This window comes from Myxocyprinus asiaticus, chromosome 21, assembly GCF_019703515.2.
Source record: "Myxocyprinus asiaticus isolate MX2 ecotype Aquarium Trade chromosome 21, UBuf_Myxa_2, whole genome shotgun sequence".
In the NCBI taxonomy this organism is placed as follows: Eukaryota; Metazoa; Chordata; class Actinopteri; order Cypriniformes; family Catostomidae; genus Myxocyprinus; species Myxocyprinus asiaticus.
In genome coordinates, this window is record NC_059364.1 from 47,184,287 (window position 1) to 47,198,208 (window position 13,922).

Genomic DNA, 13,922 nt, shown 5'->3' on the forward strand with positions numbered 1-13,922 from the left:
GTTCTCTGATGTGTCAGTTACACAATCAACAACTAAAAAATTTTAAAATGTGTTTAGTTTCAAAAATTTGGTTTGCGTTGCCATCTTGTATCATACTGTTCATCAGACACCCTGCTCTCCAAGTATCACCATTAACCCTTAAAAAGCCCATACTGGCAACCACTATAAAAAACCCAATATAATTTGTTAGATTTATAATTAAGTGTTAGACAGGGTTTTCATTCTTTATTTCTTAGTTTATTTCTTTGATCTATAATTCCTTGACCTACAGTATATTACAAAAGGAGTACATTTGAGTATTTTAATTTCTACTTACAAGTGACTGTGCTTTAACATAAAAGGGTAAGTGAAACCCTTTCAATAGATTCTCTATTCAGTTACTGCTCTCTTTAAGGATAGTCATTTCCACCACTACAATGCACCATGTCAGAACACTATCTGTGCTATACTCACCTTTCCTGTGTAACACTGCATACAGGAACTCCTCTGATTGCCACTCGAGTCTGTTGATATTAGAAGGATCTTTACCCAGTAAAGGTTTACCTCCACTTTCCACGATTTGTTTGTTGAGTGCAACTACATGTTTCTGTTGATGGGAAAAAAATAAAAATAAGAATAAGGCATCCACAAGGTCTTCTGTTCTTTTAAACACATCTAAATCACACAAATGCAACAAAAATTGTATTTCAATGTGTTCAAATACCATTGCAAATGAAATTACAGTTTAAAATGCTACAAATGAAAGTACTGTGTCCTTTAAACATATTACTTAAATAACTGTCCATAAAAAAGCTAGTGCTAGAAAAACAGATACCCTAAGGGAAAAAAAACCATCAAAATGCTTCTTCCATGGTGTCTTAACAGGAGAAAGGGGAAAATGTTAAGACAAAAAGCAAAAAACAAAACTACCTTCACTTTTTCTCGTCTTAAGCAGCAGAAAAGACAACTTTCATCAAATGACCAATTTGACACACTTGCAGGCTTACAATCTGTGGATCCAAAAGAAGAGGCAAAATTCAACTGTGTGTGCAGGAAAGGGAATAATTATATTGCTACCTCAAGAACTAGCAGATTTACAGACAAGCTAGCTTTTCATTGTGGGTAGTGGGCTACATGATTAAAATAAAATAAAAACAAGTATTTCACTTGTTATCTAAAATCACAATTATTAATGTTGATTAATAGAATTTAAATAACAATAGCTAACAATTTTTTGCTTAGGGCAACAGAATGCCTTAAGGCACATAGGAATATACAGGTGCATCTCAATAAATTAGAATGTTGTGGAAAAGTTCATTTATTTCAGTAATTCAACTCAAATTGTGAAACTCGTGTATTAAATAAATTCAATGCACACAGACTGAAGTAGTTTAAGTCTTTGGTTCTTTTAATTGTGATGATTTTGGCTCACATTTAACAAAAACCCACCAATTCACTATCTCAAAAAATTAGAATATGGTGACATGCCAATCAGCTAATCAACTCAAAACACCTGCAAAGGTTTCCTGAGCCTTCAAAATGGTCTCTCAGTTTGGTTCACTAGGCTACACAATCATGGGGAAGACTGCTGATCTGACAGTTGTCCAGAAGACAGTCATTGACACCCTTCACAAGGAGGGTAAGCCACAAACATTCATTGCCAAAGAAGCTGGCTGTTCACAGAGTGCTGTATCCAAGCATGTTAACAGAAAGTTGAGTGGAAGGAAAAAGTGTGGAAGAAAAAGATGCACAACCAACCGAGAGAACCGCAGCCTTATGATTGTCAAGCAAAATCGATTCAAGAATTTGGGTGAACTTCACAAGGAATGGACTGAGGCTGGGGTCAAGGCATCAAGAGCCACCACACACAGACGTGTCAAGAAATTTGGCTACAGTTGTCGTATTCCTCTTGTTAAGCCACTCCTGAACCACAGACAACGTCAGAGGTGTCTTACCTGGGCTAAGGAGAAGAAGAACTGGACTGTTGCCCAGTGTTCCAAAGTCCTCTTTTCAGATGAGAGCAAGTTTTGTATTTCATTTGGAAACCAAGGTCCTAGAGTCTGGAGGAAGGGTGGAGAAGCTCATAGCCCAAGTTGCTTGAAGTCCAGTGTTAAGTTTCCACAGTCTGTGATGATTTGGGGTGCAATGTCATCTGCTGGTGTTGGTCCATTGTGTTTTTTGAAAACCAAAGTCACTGCACCCGTTTACCAAGCAATTTTGGAGCACTTCATGCTTCCTTCTGCTGACCAGCTTTTTAAAGATGCTGATTTCATTTTCCAGCAGGATTTGGCACCTGCCCACACTGCCAAAAGCACCAAAAGTTGGTTAAATGACCATGGTGTTGGTGTGCTTGAATGGCAGCAAACTCACCAGACCTGAACCCCATAGAGAATCTATGGGGTATTGTCAAGAGGAAAATGAGAAACAAGAGACCAAAAAATGCAGATGAGCTGAAGGCCACTGTCAAAGAAACCTGGGCTTCCATACCACCTCAGCAGTGCCACAAACTGATCACCTCCATGCCATGCCGAATTGAGGCAATAATTAAAGCAAAAGGAGCCCCTACCAAGTATTGAGTACATATACAGTAAATGAACATACTTTCCAGAAGGCCAACAATTCACTAAAAATGTTTTATTTTATTGGTCTTATGATGTATTCTAATTTTTTGAGATAGTGAATTGGTGGGTTTTTGTTAAATGTGAGCCAAAATCATCACAATTAAAAGAACCAAAGACTTAAACTACTTCAGTCTGTGTGCACTGAATTTATTTAATACACGAGTTTCACAGTTTGAGTTGAATTACTGAAATAAATAAACTTTTCCACGACATTCTAATTTATTGAGATGCACCTGTATATGCTTATATTATAAATGCGCATTAATATAAAGACACCGGACACAGGTGTATTAATTTGCTTTACTCGTTTCACGGCATGCACAATAAAAACACAGAATTCAATGCAAACACAGAGTTATTCAAGTCTTGCATTAAAACAAAACTGACCCCATTTACAAATGCTTGTTACTGATCATATTGGGAATGATTTATTCATGCATATTTGCTTCTTATTTTATTTTTATTTTTTTATATTTAATCAAAATATCATAACTTGCTCTTCCGGTGATAGGACTGACTCCTTCAAAAGCCTGTCATGTAAATAAACCTGGCATCAAAGCAGCTAATGCAGAGATGAAGAGGTTAATTTTCCACCGTTTCCCTCTCAAAACCTTGTTTCCTACCCCAAACTACATTAGTTACAGGAGTAATAACATCGAATATGCGGTTGTGTTAGATATATTTTATGCCTAAATGCTTCCAGAGGTGATCACTACTGAGTGGACTACGAGTTGGATGCTGAAAAATATTCAGAATGAGTTTATTCATATTATTTTAATGCAGACATCTTTTGGAGGTATCTTGGAATGTACAGCACAAGTAAGTTATATTTTCTCTTTATATTTAGAAAATATAAATCCCCTTTTCTCCCCAATTTGAAATGCCCAATTCCCACTACTTAGTAGGCCCTCGTGGTGGTGTGGTTACTCACCTCAATCCAGGTAGCGGAGAACAAGTCTCAGTTGCCTCCGCTTCTGAGACAGTCAATCAGTGCATCGTATCACGTGGCTCGTTGTGCATGACACCATGAAGACTCCGCATGAGGAGGCTCATGCTACTCGCCGCGATCCATGCACAAATTACCACGTGCCCCATTGAGAGCGAGAACCACTAATTATGACCACGAGGAGGTTACCCCATGCGACTCCACCCTCCCTAGCAACCGGGCCAATTTGGTTGCTTAGGAGACCTGGCTGGAGTCACTCAGCACGCCCTGGATTCAAACTCGTGACTCCAGGGGTGATAGTCAGCATCAATACTCACTGAGCTACCCAGGCCCCCTATAGTGATCTTTTACTCTTGCTTGTTTCTCATTCATCTGCACTGGACTGGCATGACTCCAGTGTCATTGTAAGCAAAGACTGCAATGTGCTGTGGGCATTTGTGGGCTAGTCATGTAGTAATGTTGTCGGTTAGATCATTGTTCGGGATTTTTAGTCAGTGGAAAAGTGGGCCGGCATTGAGATTAGGGATGTGCCAGGGTGGTCGACTAATCGAACAAGTCGTCCAACAAAAGACAAGTCAATTAGCTGGGTCGACTACAAACATTAATATTTTTAGTGGTGGTGGTTTTAATGGGAGAGGCAATTCTAACATTATAGGAATATTCCGGGTTCAATACAAGTTAAGCTCAATCAACAGCATTTGTGGCATAATGTTGATTACCACAAAAATTTATTTAGACTCATTCCTCCATTTCGTTAAAAAAAGCACAAATCTGTGTTCCAGTGAGGCACTTATAATGGAAGTGAATGTGGCCAATTTTAAAGGCAGAAATGTGAAGCTTATAATTTTATTAAGGCACTTACATTACTTCTTCTGTTAAAACTTGTGTATTATTTGAGCTGTAAAGTTTAAATTGTCATTTTTACAGTTGTTCTAGGGTTTGCTGACATTACATCATCATGGTAACGAAGTTGTAAAATTGGCTATATCTTTACACAGATGCAGTTAGTAAGTGATTTTATCACACTTAAATCATGTTTATACACATATCCTTTATGTCTTGTGTCTATACTTTTGAAAACGTGAGTATTTTAATGTTAAATATTGGCCCCATTCATTTCCTTTATAAGTGCCTCACCGGAAACTCAATTTTTGCATTGTTTTCTTTTTTTTTTTCACCCAATTTGGAATGCCCAATTCCCAGTGTGCTTTTTTAAGTCCTCGTGGTGGTATAGTGATTCGCCTCAATCCAGGTGGCGGAGGATGAATCCCAGTTGCCTCCGTGTCTGAGACCATCAACCCGCGCATCTTATCACGTGGCTTGTGGAACGCGTCGCGACGGAGACATAGGTGGCTTCAAGCCACCCACTGTGGCATCCGCGCTCAACTCACCACGCACCCCACTGAGAACGAACCACATTATAGCGACCACGAGGAGGTTACCCCATGTGACTCTACCCACCCTAGCAACCGGGCCAATTTGGTTGCTTAGGAGAACTGGCTGGAGTCACTCAGCACACCCTGGATTCGAACTAGCGAACTCCAGGGGTGGAAGCCAGCGTCTTTTACCACTGAGCTTCCCAGGCCCCAATTTTTGCTTTTTTAAAAGAAAAGGAGGGACAGGGGGTCATGTGACGCCATGCAAGGAGCGGACGTGAGAGCGACGAGCTCTGCATACTATGCTGAATTTTCGATTATTCTCATGTTATAATCTGGTGAAATTTGATACACCCAGTTACATATTTGCCCTTTGTTGCAAAACATGTCAAAGAAGTCAAAATCCTCGGGCTCTGGAGACATTAAAAGACACTTGCGTGTTCAGGATGAAAGCCCCGACAGGCCTACAGACCGGGGACTCGATTTGGATGGTGCGGCGGGAGAAGGAATCCAGCGTCAATTGTCCAACATGTCGGTGATGTTGACGAAGATTCTTGCTGACTTGGAGGATCTTGCTGTAATACGTCGATCGATTACGGCGATGGAAATAAAATTCTCTGAGGTAGCTACAAGAGTGACTGATGTTGAAAAAATAATCGATTTTCTGGAATCTTCGGAGAGGGAATTAACTGCTAATCCGCCCGCGACCAAAGTTGATTTGGAACATCTCTTTGACAAGATTGAAGATCTTGAGAATAGAAGCCACAGGAATAACGTTCGAATTGTTGGAATTCCTGAGCATGAGGAGGGCAGAGATATGGTGAAATTCCTAGACGAGTTTTTCCCGAGTCTGCTCGACATAACAGGCCACAAGCTGGAAATCGAATGAGCTCACAGAGTGCCGGCTCGGAGATCTGCTGAGGGAGACAGGCCCAGATCGATTCTGGCCAGATTTCTGAGATCATCCGATAAAGATATTGTGTTGCGCCAGGCGAGGAGCAAAGGTAAGCTTTCTTGGAAGAACCATAATATTTTCTTGTTCCCGGACTTTGCGAGTTCGACAAGAGAGAAACGCGATCGGTTCAAGGAATGCAAGGAACTCATACATCAGAAAAAGATCTCGTTTGCTCTAATGTTCCCGGCCAAACTGAGAACAGAAACGAAGGTCGGTCGCAAAGTATTCACATGTCCAAATCTGGCAATGTCTTTTATAGAATCAATGTCTGAGTAAACCATTGGATGTTTCTCATGTGAGTGGGCCTGACTCGCTGTACTTACTCTTGAGGAAGCAGGGCGACATTTTAGGTTTTTTGTCGTGGGGACTCGAGGGCGTTCGTGGACCTTTTGAGTTTAGAGGGATTGTCGCCGGTTGGCGCTGTCGTGCGCGGGGTTAATGCGCACATTTTTCTTTTTTCTGTTTGTTTTGTTCGGGGGTTGATTGTTTCACTAATGGGGAATGTGGTCTTCATAATTTTGTTTTTGGCACACAATTTTTTTTTTTTTATTATATCGATATGTCAGTTGTTAATATAAGTGTACTATCTCTCTCCACATGGAATGTGAATGGGTTGGGGCACCCCATAAAAAAGAAGGAAGGTTATTTCTTTTCTTAAACGTAAGAAATATGATATAGTGTTCCATCTCTCCCTGCAGGAAGCTGAAAAATTTGGGAAGATATGGGGTGGACATGTTTTCTTTAGTGTTGGCTCAAGTAAGAGCAAGGGAGTCATTATATTGATTAATAAACATTTACAATTCAAATGTCTCAAACAGATTAAAGATAAATTAGGAAAAGTAATTATTGTTTTAGCTGAAATTCAAGGGCAAAGGTTGATTTTGGCTAATATTTACGCACCTAACGCTGATGATCAGGGCTTTTTTAAAGATCTTGAAGGGATGTTGCAAACCGCTGGCACCCCTCATGATATAATATTGGGAGGAGACTTCAATCTTTTGATGGATTCAGTCCTTGATCATAGTGAAGCAAAAGTGTGTAAGCCCCCTAGAGCAACACTGACGCTTCACAGGATGTGTAAAAATCTCGGTCTTTCGGATATTTGGAGACTTTTGAACCCATCTGGTAGGGACTATACATTTTTTTCATCAGTCCATAAGATTTAATCAATTAAAAGATTTTTTTTTGTTGATTTCCAAATCCCTAATTTCATCTGTTGTTGATTGCTCAATTGGAAACATTTTAGTCTCAGATCACGCCCTGGTGAGTTTAGAGGTGATGCCACATATAGAGAAAAAGAAATCATATAGTTGGCGCCTTAATGTATCCCATCTGCAAAATCCTAATTTCCAACAAATGTTAAAGACTGAAATCAATGTTTAAATGGAGACCAACTAGTCCTCAGTAACCTCTGTGGGCGTGGCTTGGGAGGCACTTAAAGAGGTTCTTAGGGGCCGGATCATACAGCATGCCTCATTCATCAAAAAATCCAAAGCACGAGAACTCGTGGAGTTGGAAGGAAATATTAAAAGTGCAGAGGCAGAGCTGAAGCACCGTATGTCAGCTGATGGCCTCAGAGAATTGACCCAATTGATATAATACTATTTTGTTGCGGAAAGTGGAGTTTTGGTTATTCAGGGCAAGATAGTCATACTTTGAGTCGGGTGACAAAGCAGGGAAGCTTTTGGCTAGATATATAAAGCAGAGAGAGTCTTTTTCTACCATTCCCTCAGTGAAATCTGCTGGTGGTGAAATATTTACCTCAGCCATTGATATTAATAATGCCTTTAAAGAGTTCTATATTGATCTTATAGTTCCATGTCTTCGTCTACTGATGAAGATATTAGAAACTTTGTAGAACCATTAGATCTTTCTAAACTGACGATTGAGCAAAAAAACTGTCTTGATTCCGAGATAACCTTGGAGGAGCTTGACGAGGTAATTAAGTCCCTACCTACTAGCAAGGCTCCCGGACCAGGTGGTTTTGCCGCAGAATTTTTTAGGTCCTATGCTACAGAACTGGCTCCACTTTTGTTAGAAGTTTATACTGAATCATTAAAGAATGGAAAGCTTCCTCCAACCATGACACAAGCCCAGATCAGTCTGATTCTTAAAAAGGACAAAGATCCAAGCGAGTGTAAAAGTTACCATCCAATTTCCTTGATCCAACTAGATGTAAAAATATTGTCAAAAATTTTGGCTAATCAATTAAGTAAAGTTATGAAATCTCTTATACATATAGATCAGGTGGGGTTTATTCGGGGCCGCAGCTGATAACATCAGGCGTCTCATCAATATCATGTGGTCAGTAGCGAATGAACAATCTCCAATCGCTGCCATCTCACTTGATGCCGAAAAGGCGTTTGATATGGTAGAATGGGATTATCTTTTTAAGATTTTGGAAATGTATGGGTTCGGGAGTACATTTATTGGTTGAATTAAGTTACTTTATAGACACCCTGTAGCAGCGGTACAAACAAATGGATTAATCTCAGATTATTTTACTTTGAAAAGGGGCACTCGGCAGGGTTGCCCTCTTTCCCCATTATTGTTCTGTCTTGCCCTGGAACCATTAGCAGCGGTGATAAGAAAAGAGGATGATTTTCCAGGCGTGGTGGCGGGAGGTCTGCCGCATAAGCTTCTGCTTTATGCAGATGATATTTTATTATTTGTCTCTAAACCTACTAGATCTATGCCTTGCCTCCACAGAATTATTAATTCCTTTTCCAAGTTCTCAGGATACAAAGTCAATTGGGCTAAATCCGAAGCTTTGGCTTTGACAGCGCACTGCCCAGTAACGGCTTTTCAGCCGGGCGCCTTCCAGTGGCCCAAACAGGGCATTAAGTATTTGGGGATTTTATTCCCAGCAAATTTGTCTGATTTAGTTAGTGTTCATTTTGACCCTTTAATAAAAAGGTTTTCGAGCGATGTGGGCAGGTGGGCTTCATTAAATTTATCGATGATTGGGAAGGTTAATGTTATTAAAATGAATTGTATTCCAAAATTTAACTACCTGCTACAATCTCTCCCTGTAGATGTCCCCCTCTCTTATTTCAAGTAATTTGATAGCATAGCGAAGTCCTTCATTTGGAATGGTAAACATCCCAGATTGCATTTTAATATGTTACATAGGCCGATAGACAAAGGAGGGCTAGGCCTACCCAAGATTTTGTTTTATTACTATGCATTCAGTCTCAGACATTTGGCTCATTGGTCTCTTCCACCTGAGAGAGCCCCTCCCTGTTTTGTTATTGAATAGGCAGTTCTTGCCCCTATTTCGCCATTACAAAGCATCTCTATCAAACTAATCGGAAAAGTTACACCCCGTTATTTCGCATTTACACTCGGTATGGAATAAAGTGTCCAGATTGTTTAAATTGGACACTTATTTAAATGCTGCTTTGAGCATATGGCAGAACCCAAGACTATGTATTGGCAAGTCTCCTTTCTGCTGGTCAGAGTGGATTGTGAGGGTGGTTGCTACACTCGGTGACCTATATGAAGGTGGGGTGTTGAGATCATTTGAAAACTTGGTCCAACATTTTGGGATCCCCAGACCTCAGTTTTATAGGTATTTACAACTGCACCACCTGCTTTGCACTATTTTTGGGAGTAGCACACATCCCCCTAAGGAGGCAGATGCTTTGGGAGAGGTGATTGCGGCTTTTGGAAAAGGTCATGAGGCATCAGTGTACTACTCCCTGTTAATTCAGAGTATGGGGGACGGAGCCTTAACTTCTCTCAAGAGAGTATGGGAGAAAGATTTCAACTTGGCATTGGAGGGAGTGTGGGCTAAGGTTCTTAAAAACGTTAAGTCTGCATCTAGTGATGCAAGGGTGCGTCTTATACAATTCAAAATTTTGCACAGATTTTATTGGACCCCCACTAGACTGTATAGGCTCGGTCTTAAAGACACACCCACCTGCTGGAGATGCCAATCGGAGGATGGAGACATGGCCCATGTTTTTTGGTGGTGTGTCGAGATCCAAAAATTCTGATCGAAGGTTCAGAATTTTGTGTGCGACGTGGTGGGCACTCAGGTTTCATTTTGCCCCAGACTTTGTGTTCTGGGCGATGGGGCGGTCATCGATGTGGGGGATGGCCATATAGGGAACTGGGTTCTGACATGTGTGATGATCGCCAGGCAGGTTATTTTGAGGGGTTGGAGGTCAGCTGCTGCACCCCCATATCCGGAGTGGTACACGGAGGTGGGGAGGGTGGCAGCTTATGAGGAGGTGTCATCTGGAAGACGGGGTGGCTTGGATAAGTTTGTTCGGAAATGGGGCAGGTATTTGGAGTTTTTGGAGGGCTCTCGGGTGGGGTGTGGAGAGAGTAGTGTATTATAGTTTGTATGATTATTATGTGCGTGTATGTATGCATGTATGTATGTATGTATGTATGTGTGTGTGTGTGTATATATATATATATATATATATATGTATGTTTGTATATGTATGTATGTATATTGACCACAATGTATATTGTTTTTTGGGGGGGGGGGGGGGGGGGGCGGGGTCGGGGAGGGGGGTTGTGGGGTTTAAATGTTGATTTTATATATATATATATATGTTTACAATTCATTAAAAACAATTTAAAAAGTCAAAATTAATTTTTGTGGTAATCAACATTATGCCACAAATGCTGTCGATTGAGCTTAACTTGTATTGAACCCGCAATATTCCTTTAATTGAGATGTCTCTTCTCCAAGAACATTTTTGCATCATGATAGCTTGCTGTGCTTTACAGTGAATAACAGTCAGCACAGTAAAACCTTCTGAAATCTCTTCAGATGTTTAAGGTTTAATCGTTTCATGCACTGCTGCTGTTACAGCCATCAAAGTGCTGCATCAACAATACATTTCAAGACAATTACTGTCTGATGTTAAATCCTCTGCTGTGAGTAATGCCCCCCTATTTATGAGGTGTTCTGGAGAGATCTTTTGCTTGTTCTGTCTGACACTGCTTAGATAAACAGTTGCAGTAAAAAAGGATTAAACTGCTGGATGACGTAAACTAGATGTGTACCCGCTATCTTAATATTCTGCGCTTTTGAATGCGTAGCAAAGATCGCCCTAAAGTACTCCAGTTACACTGAAGTGGATCATTCTGCATTAAGGATGCTAAAAAAACATGAGGCTAATGATACGGTGTTTCAGCGGTCTCAGAGCAGTTCTTTGCTCGATGGACATGAAAAAAATGTAATCTTGTGCTCTAATTGTGTGTTATATACAAAACAGATGTGCTCCGAATTCGGTTTGGTTCATGTGCGCCGCTAACGTGCTAACTGCATTGTTTTTAAAGCGCTCCAGATTTACTTCAGTTTCACATTTGCGTAAATACAAATATGTTTGGCCATTACAAGTGTCTAAACAAATCTTAAATAACCCCATGGCACTGGGCTTGTGTGGAAAGAGGAAATGAGAGCATTTAACCATGCATGGAAGGAGGAGCACAGACGGTTTCTGTTATCAACAGAAACCATCTTCCTTCAGTTTTCTGGCAAAATAAAGGTTTGAGACCGTACAGCAATGCCACATGCTAAATTATTACAGAAATACAGATATTTATCTTTATTCAAATAGAGAAATGAGAAATAGTCCAGTATTTTATAGCATGCAGTCAAATTAAGTATACTTTGGTTTTGACACGAATGCTTAGTCGAACACTCTGGCTTTCAAACTATACTTTGGGCTTTACAATGACTTGTTATGGGGTGTTATCCCTTCGGCTCTCACAGAAACACAGACATACATATGAACATAAGTTGAGTTTTAAATGTGTTCTACAAAAATAATATTTTAGAAATGTGCACCCAAGATATGTACTTTAAAGTAATTACCTTAAAGACAGTGAATGTAATCAGATTACAAGAATTTGTAATGTGTTAAAAATACTTTTTTACTACAAAGTAATTGCATTAAAGTAACTACTTTGTAGTCAGATTATACCCAACATTGGTGACATGTTTGCCTTTGTATCACTTTTTAATAAACAACTTTCCAGATATTTTCCGTGACTATTAACCATATATTTTAATACAATTGCTGCGACTTACTAGTGCACTTGTTGAGCAAATCAACAACAAACTCTTCATCGCTGCTTCAGTCTTGTCTTTCATACAGCGAGTCCATGGTTTTGCAAACTTTAAGTAGTTCTTCTCATCATGATTTCAAGCTTGATTACGCTTCCTAGCGCCATCTAGCACTCTGCGCATGTGCATGCACCAGGAAGTGTAATCGAGCTTCAAACTTAGATATATATAAAGTTGCATTTATATTATATTTCTAATTATACTTTGGTATGTTCTCACCCAAAAACCACTTCAGAAGACATGGGTTAAACCACTGGAGTCGTATGGATTACTTTAATGCTGCCTTTGTGTTTTTTGGAGCTTCAAAGATTTGGTCACCATTCACTTGCATTGTATAGACCTACAGAGGTGAAATATTCTTCTAAAAATCTTCATTTGTGTTCTGCAGAAGAAAGAAAGTCATGCACATCTGGGATGGCTTTCCCTTTGCCATGTCACGTGAGAAATGCCATTCACACAAGCGTTTCATATTCGCTATTTCTCTGCATTATTCTACTGTGCTGATGATGCAAAGTCAGTGGTGGATCATCGCATAATCAACCCACAGAGAAGGACACTATGTTTTTCTCACTCCACATCAATTTGCTGTCACGCTCCAGCTGTAAATTCTGTGACTGTTTGTCCCGCCAATTAAAAAAAAACATTCCTATTTATTAACACTATGGCTCCCTGTGCTATACTTCCCTACTCATCGGCCCAGCTCATTTATGCAGCTGCTATCTGTCTGAAAAGCCAACTCACCTGCTAGAGGCCAAAAGTGCAGAAGAGAATGAATTAATGAAAGAGCGTTATATTTATATAGCGCTTTTCTGACACTACACTCAAAGTGCTTTACATACTGAACAGGTGACTCTCCTTACCCATCAACTTACTATTTTTTAAGGTATGAGAAATTACTAATAAAATTTAACCAAATACCACAAATTTCTTAATAATAAATGTAAATTAAATTACAGAACATTAACCACTTTTTGTGTTAATAATATATCTGACTAAACAGATGTGTGAATTGGCATGAGGATTTTGTTAAATAAGCTCCTCGTTCCAAATCTGGGTCATCTCCTCCTCTGTGTCATTTCATTACATTAGTGTTGTATGTTAACTTAATAGCAAAAATATTTGGAAATATGTGAATGAGAAAAACATGGAAAGTGTTTCAGTCACAATGCATGTAATGCAGTGTAGAGATCAGGCAATTATTTAATTATTTAAACATCTTATTACTAAAATTGAATGAACTGATTACATTGAGGTATTTGGATGACAGAGTCACTTTATCAGTTGAGAAAAAAATGCCCTTACAAAAGGAAGAAAGGTCCCTGGAAATCATGGAAAGCAAAACCCAGCATACTGTTCCTAATCTAGAAACTTGTGTAAAAATACACAATGCAAACAAACATTTCAGAGGTTTTAGTTTTTTAACGGAGTAGGGATGCACCGATCCGATACCTGGATCAGTATTGGCTCCGATACTGAAGCTTTTAGACGGATCGGGTATCAGTTCGACGAGCCCGATCCAAATCCGAAACTGTGTGTTAGTCATGATCATTACTGTCAAGCTCCAAAAATGTCATAAAAGAACCATTAAAACACAATTAAAGTAGTTCATAAGACTCGTGTATTTTATTCAAAGCCACTTGAAGACGTGCGATAGCTTTGTGAATCACAAAAGGCTGTGTTTATAAGTAAATATACAGTATGCGCAGCACCAGTGTGTTAGTGAATGGTGCTGCTCTGTTGACACAAACTCACGCGCAGGCTCATGCGGTGCGCAATATTTGATTGCTACTCATGAACAGCATCTCAGATGTAGATGCTCAATAGTTTGGTTCACTTATAATATGTATTTAGAGGTGCATTTTACCAGAATTTGAATAAGCAGCGAATTAAACTACTGTGAACTTGCCTACAAACAGACACATACAGGACTTCCTGGAGAGTTCAGAATGTCAAA

General features: G+C 39.6%; 1 protein-coding gene across 4 annotated transcripts in view; it reads right to left on the reverse strand.

The window, feature by feature from the left end:
• The window catches only part of LOC127411721 (uncharacterized), a 33,871-nt gene that overhangs the window by 8,298 nt on the left and 11,651 nt on the right, over positions 1-13,922 (reverse strand). For all 4 annotated transcript variants that reach the window (XM_051647425.1, XM_051647424.1, XM_051647426.1 and 1 more), the window contains exons 3-4: positions 910-989; positions 454-586 (exon numbers count right to left, since the gene is read on the reverse strand). In XM_051647425.1, coding sequence (XP_051503385.1) covers positions 454-586; positions 910-989 — 213 coding nt within the window. The remainder of the gene's footprint in view (positions 1-453; positions 587-909; positions 990-13,922) is intronic.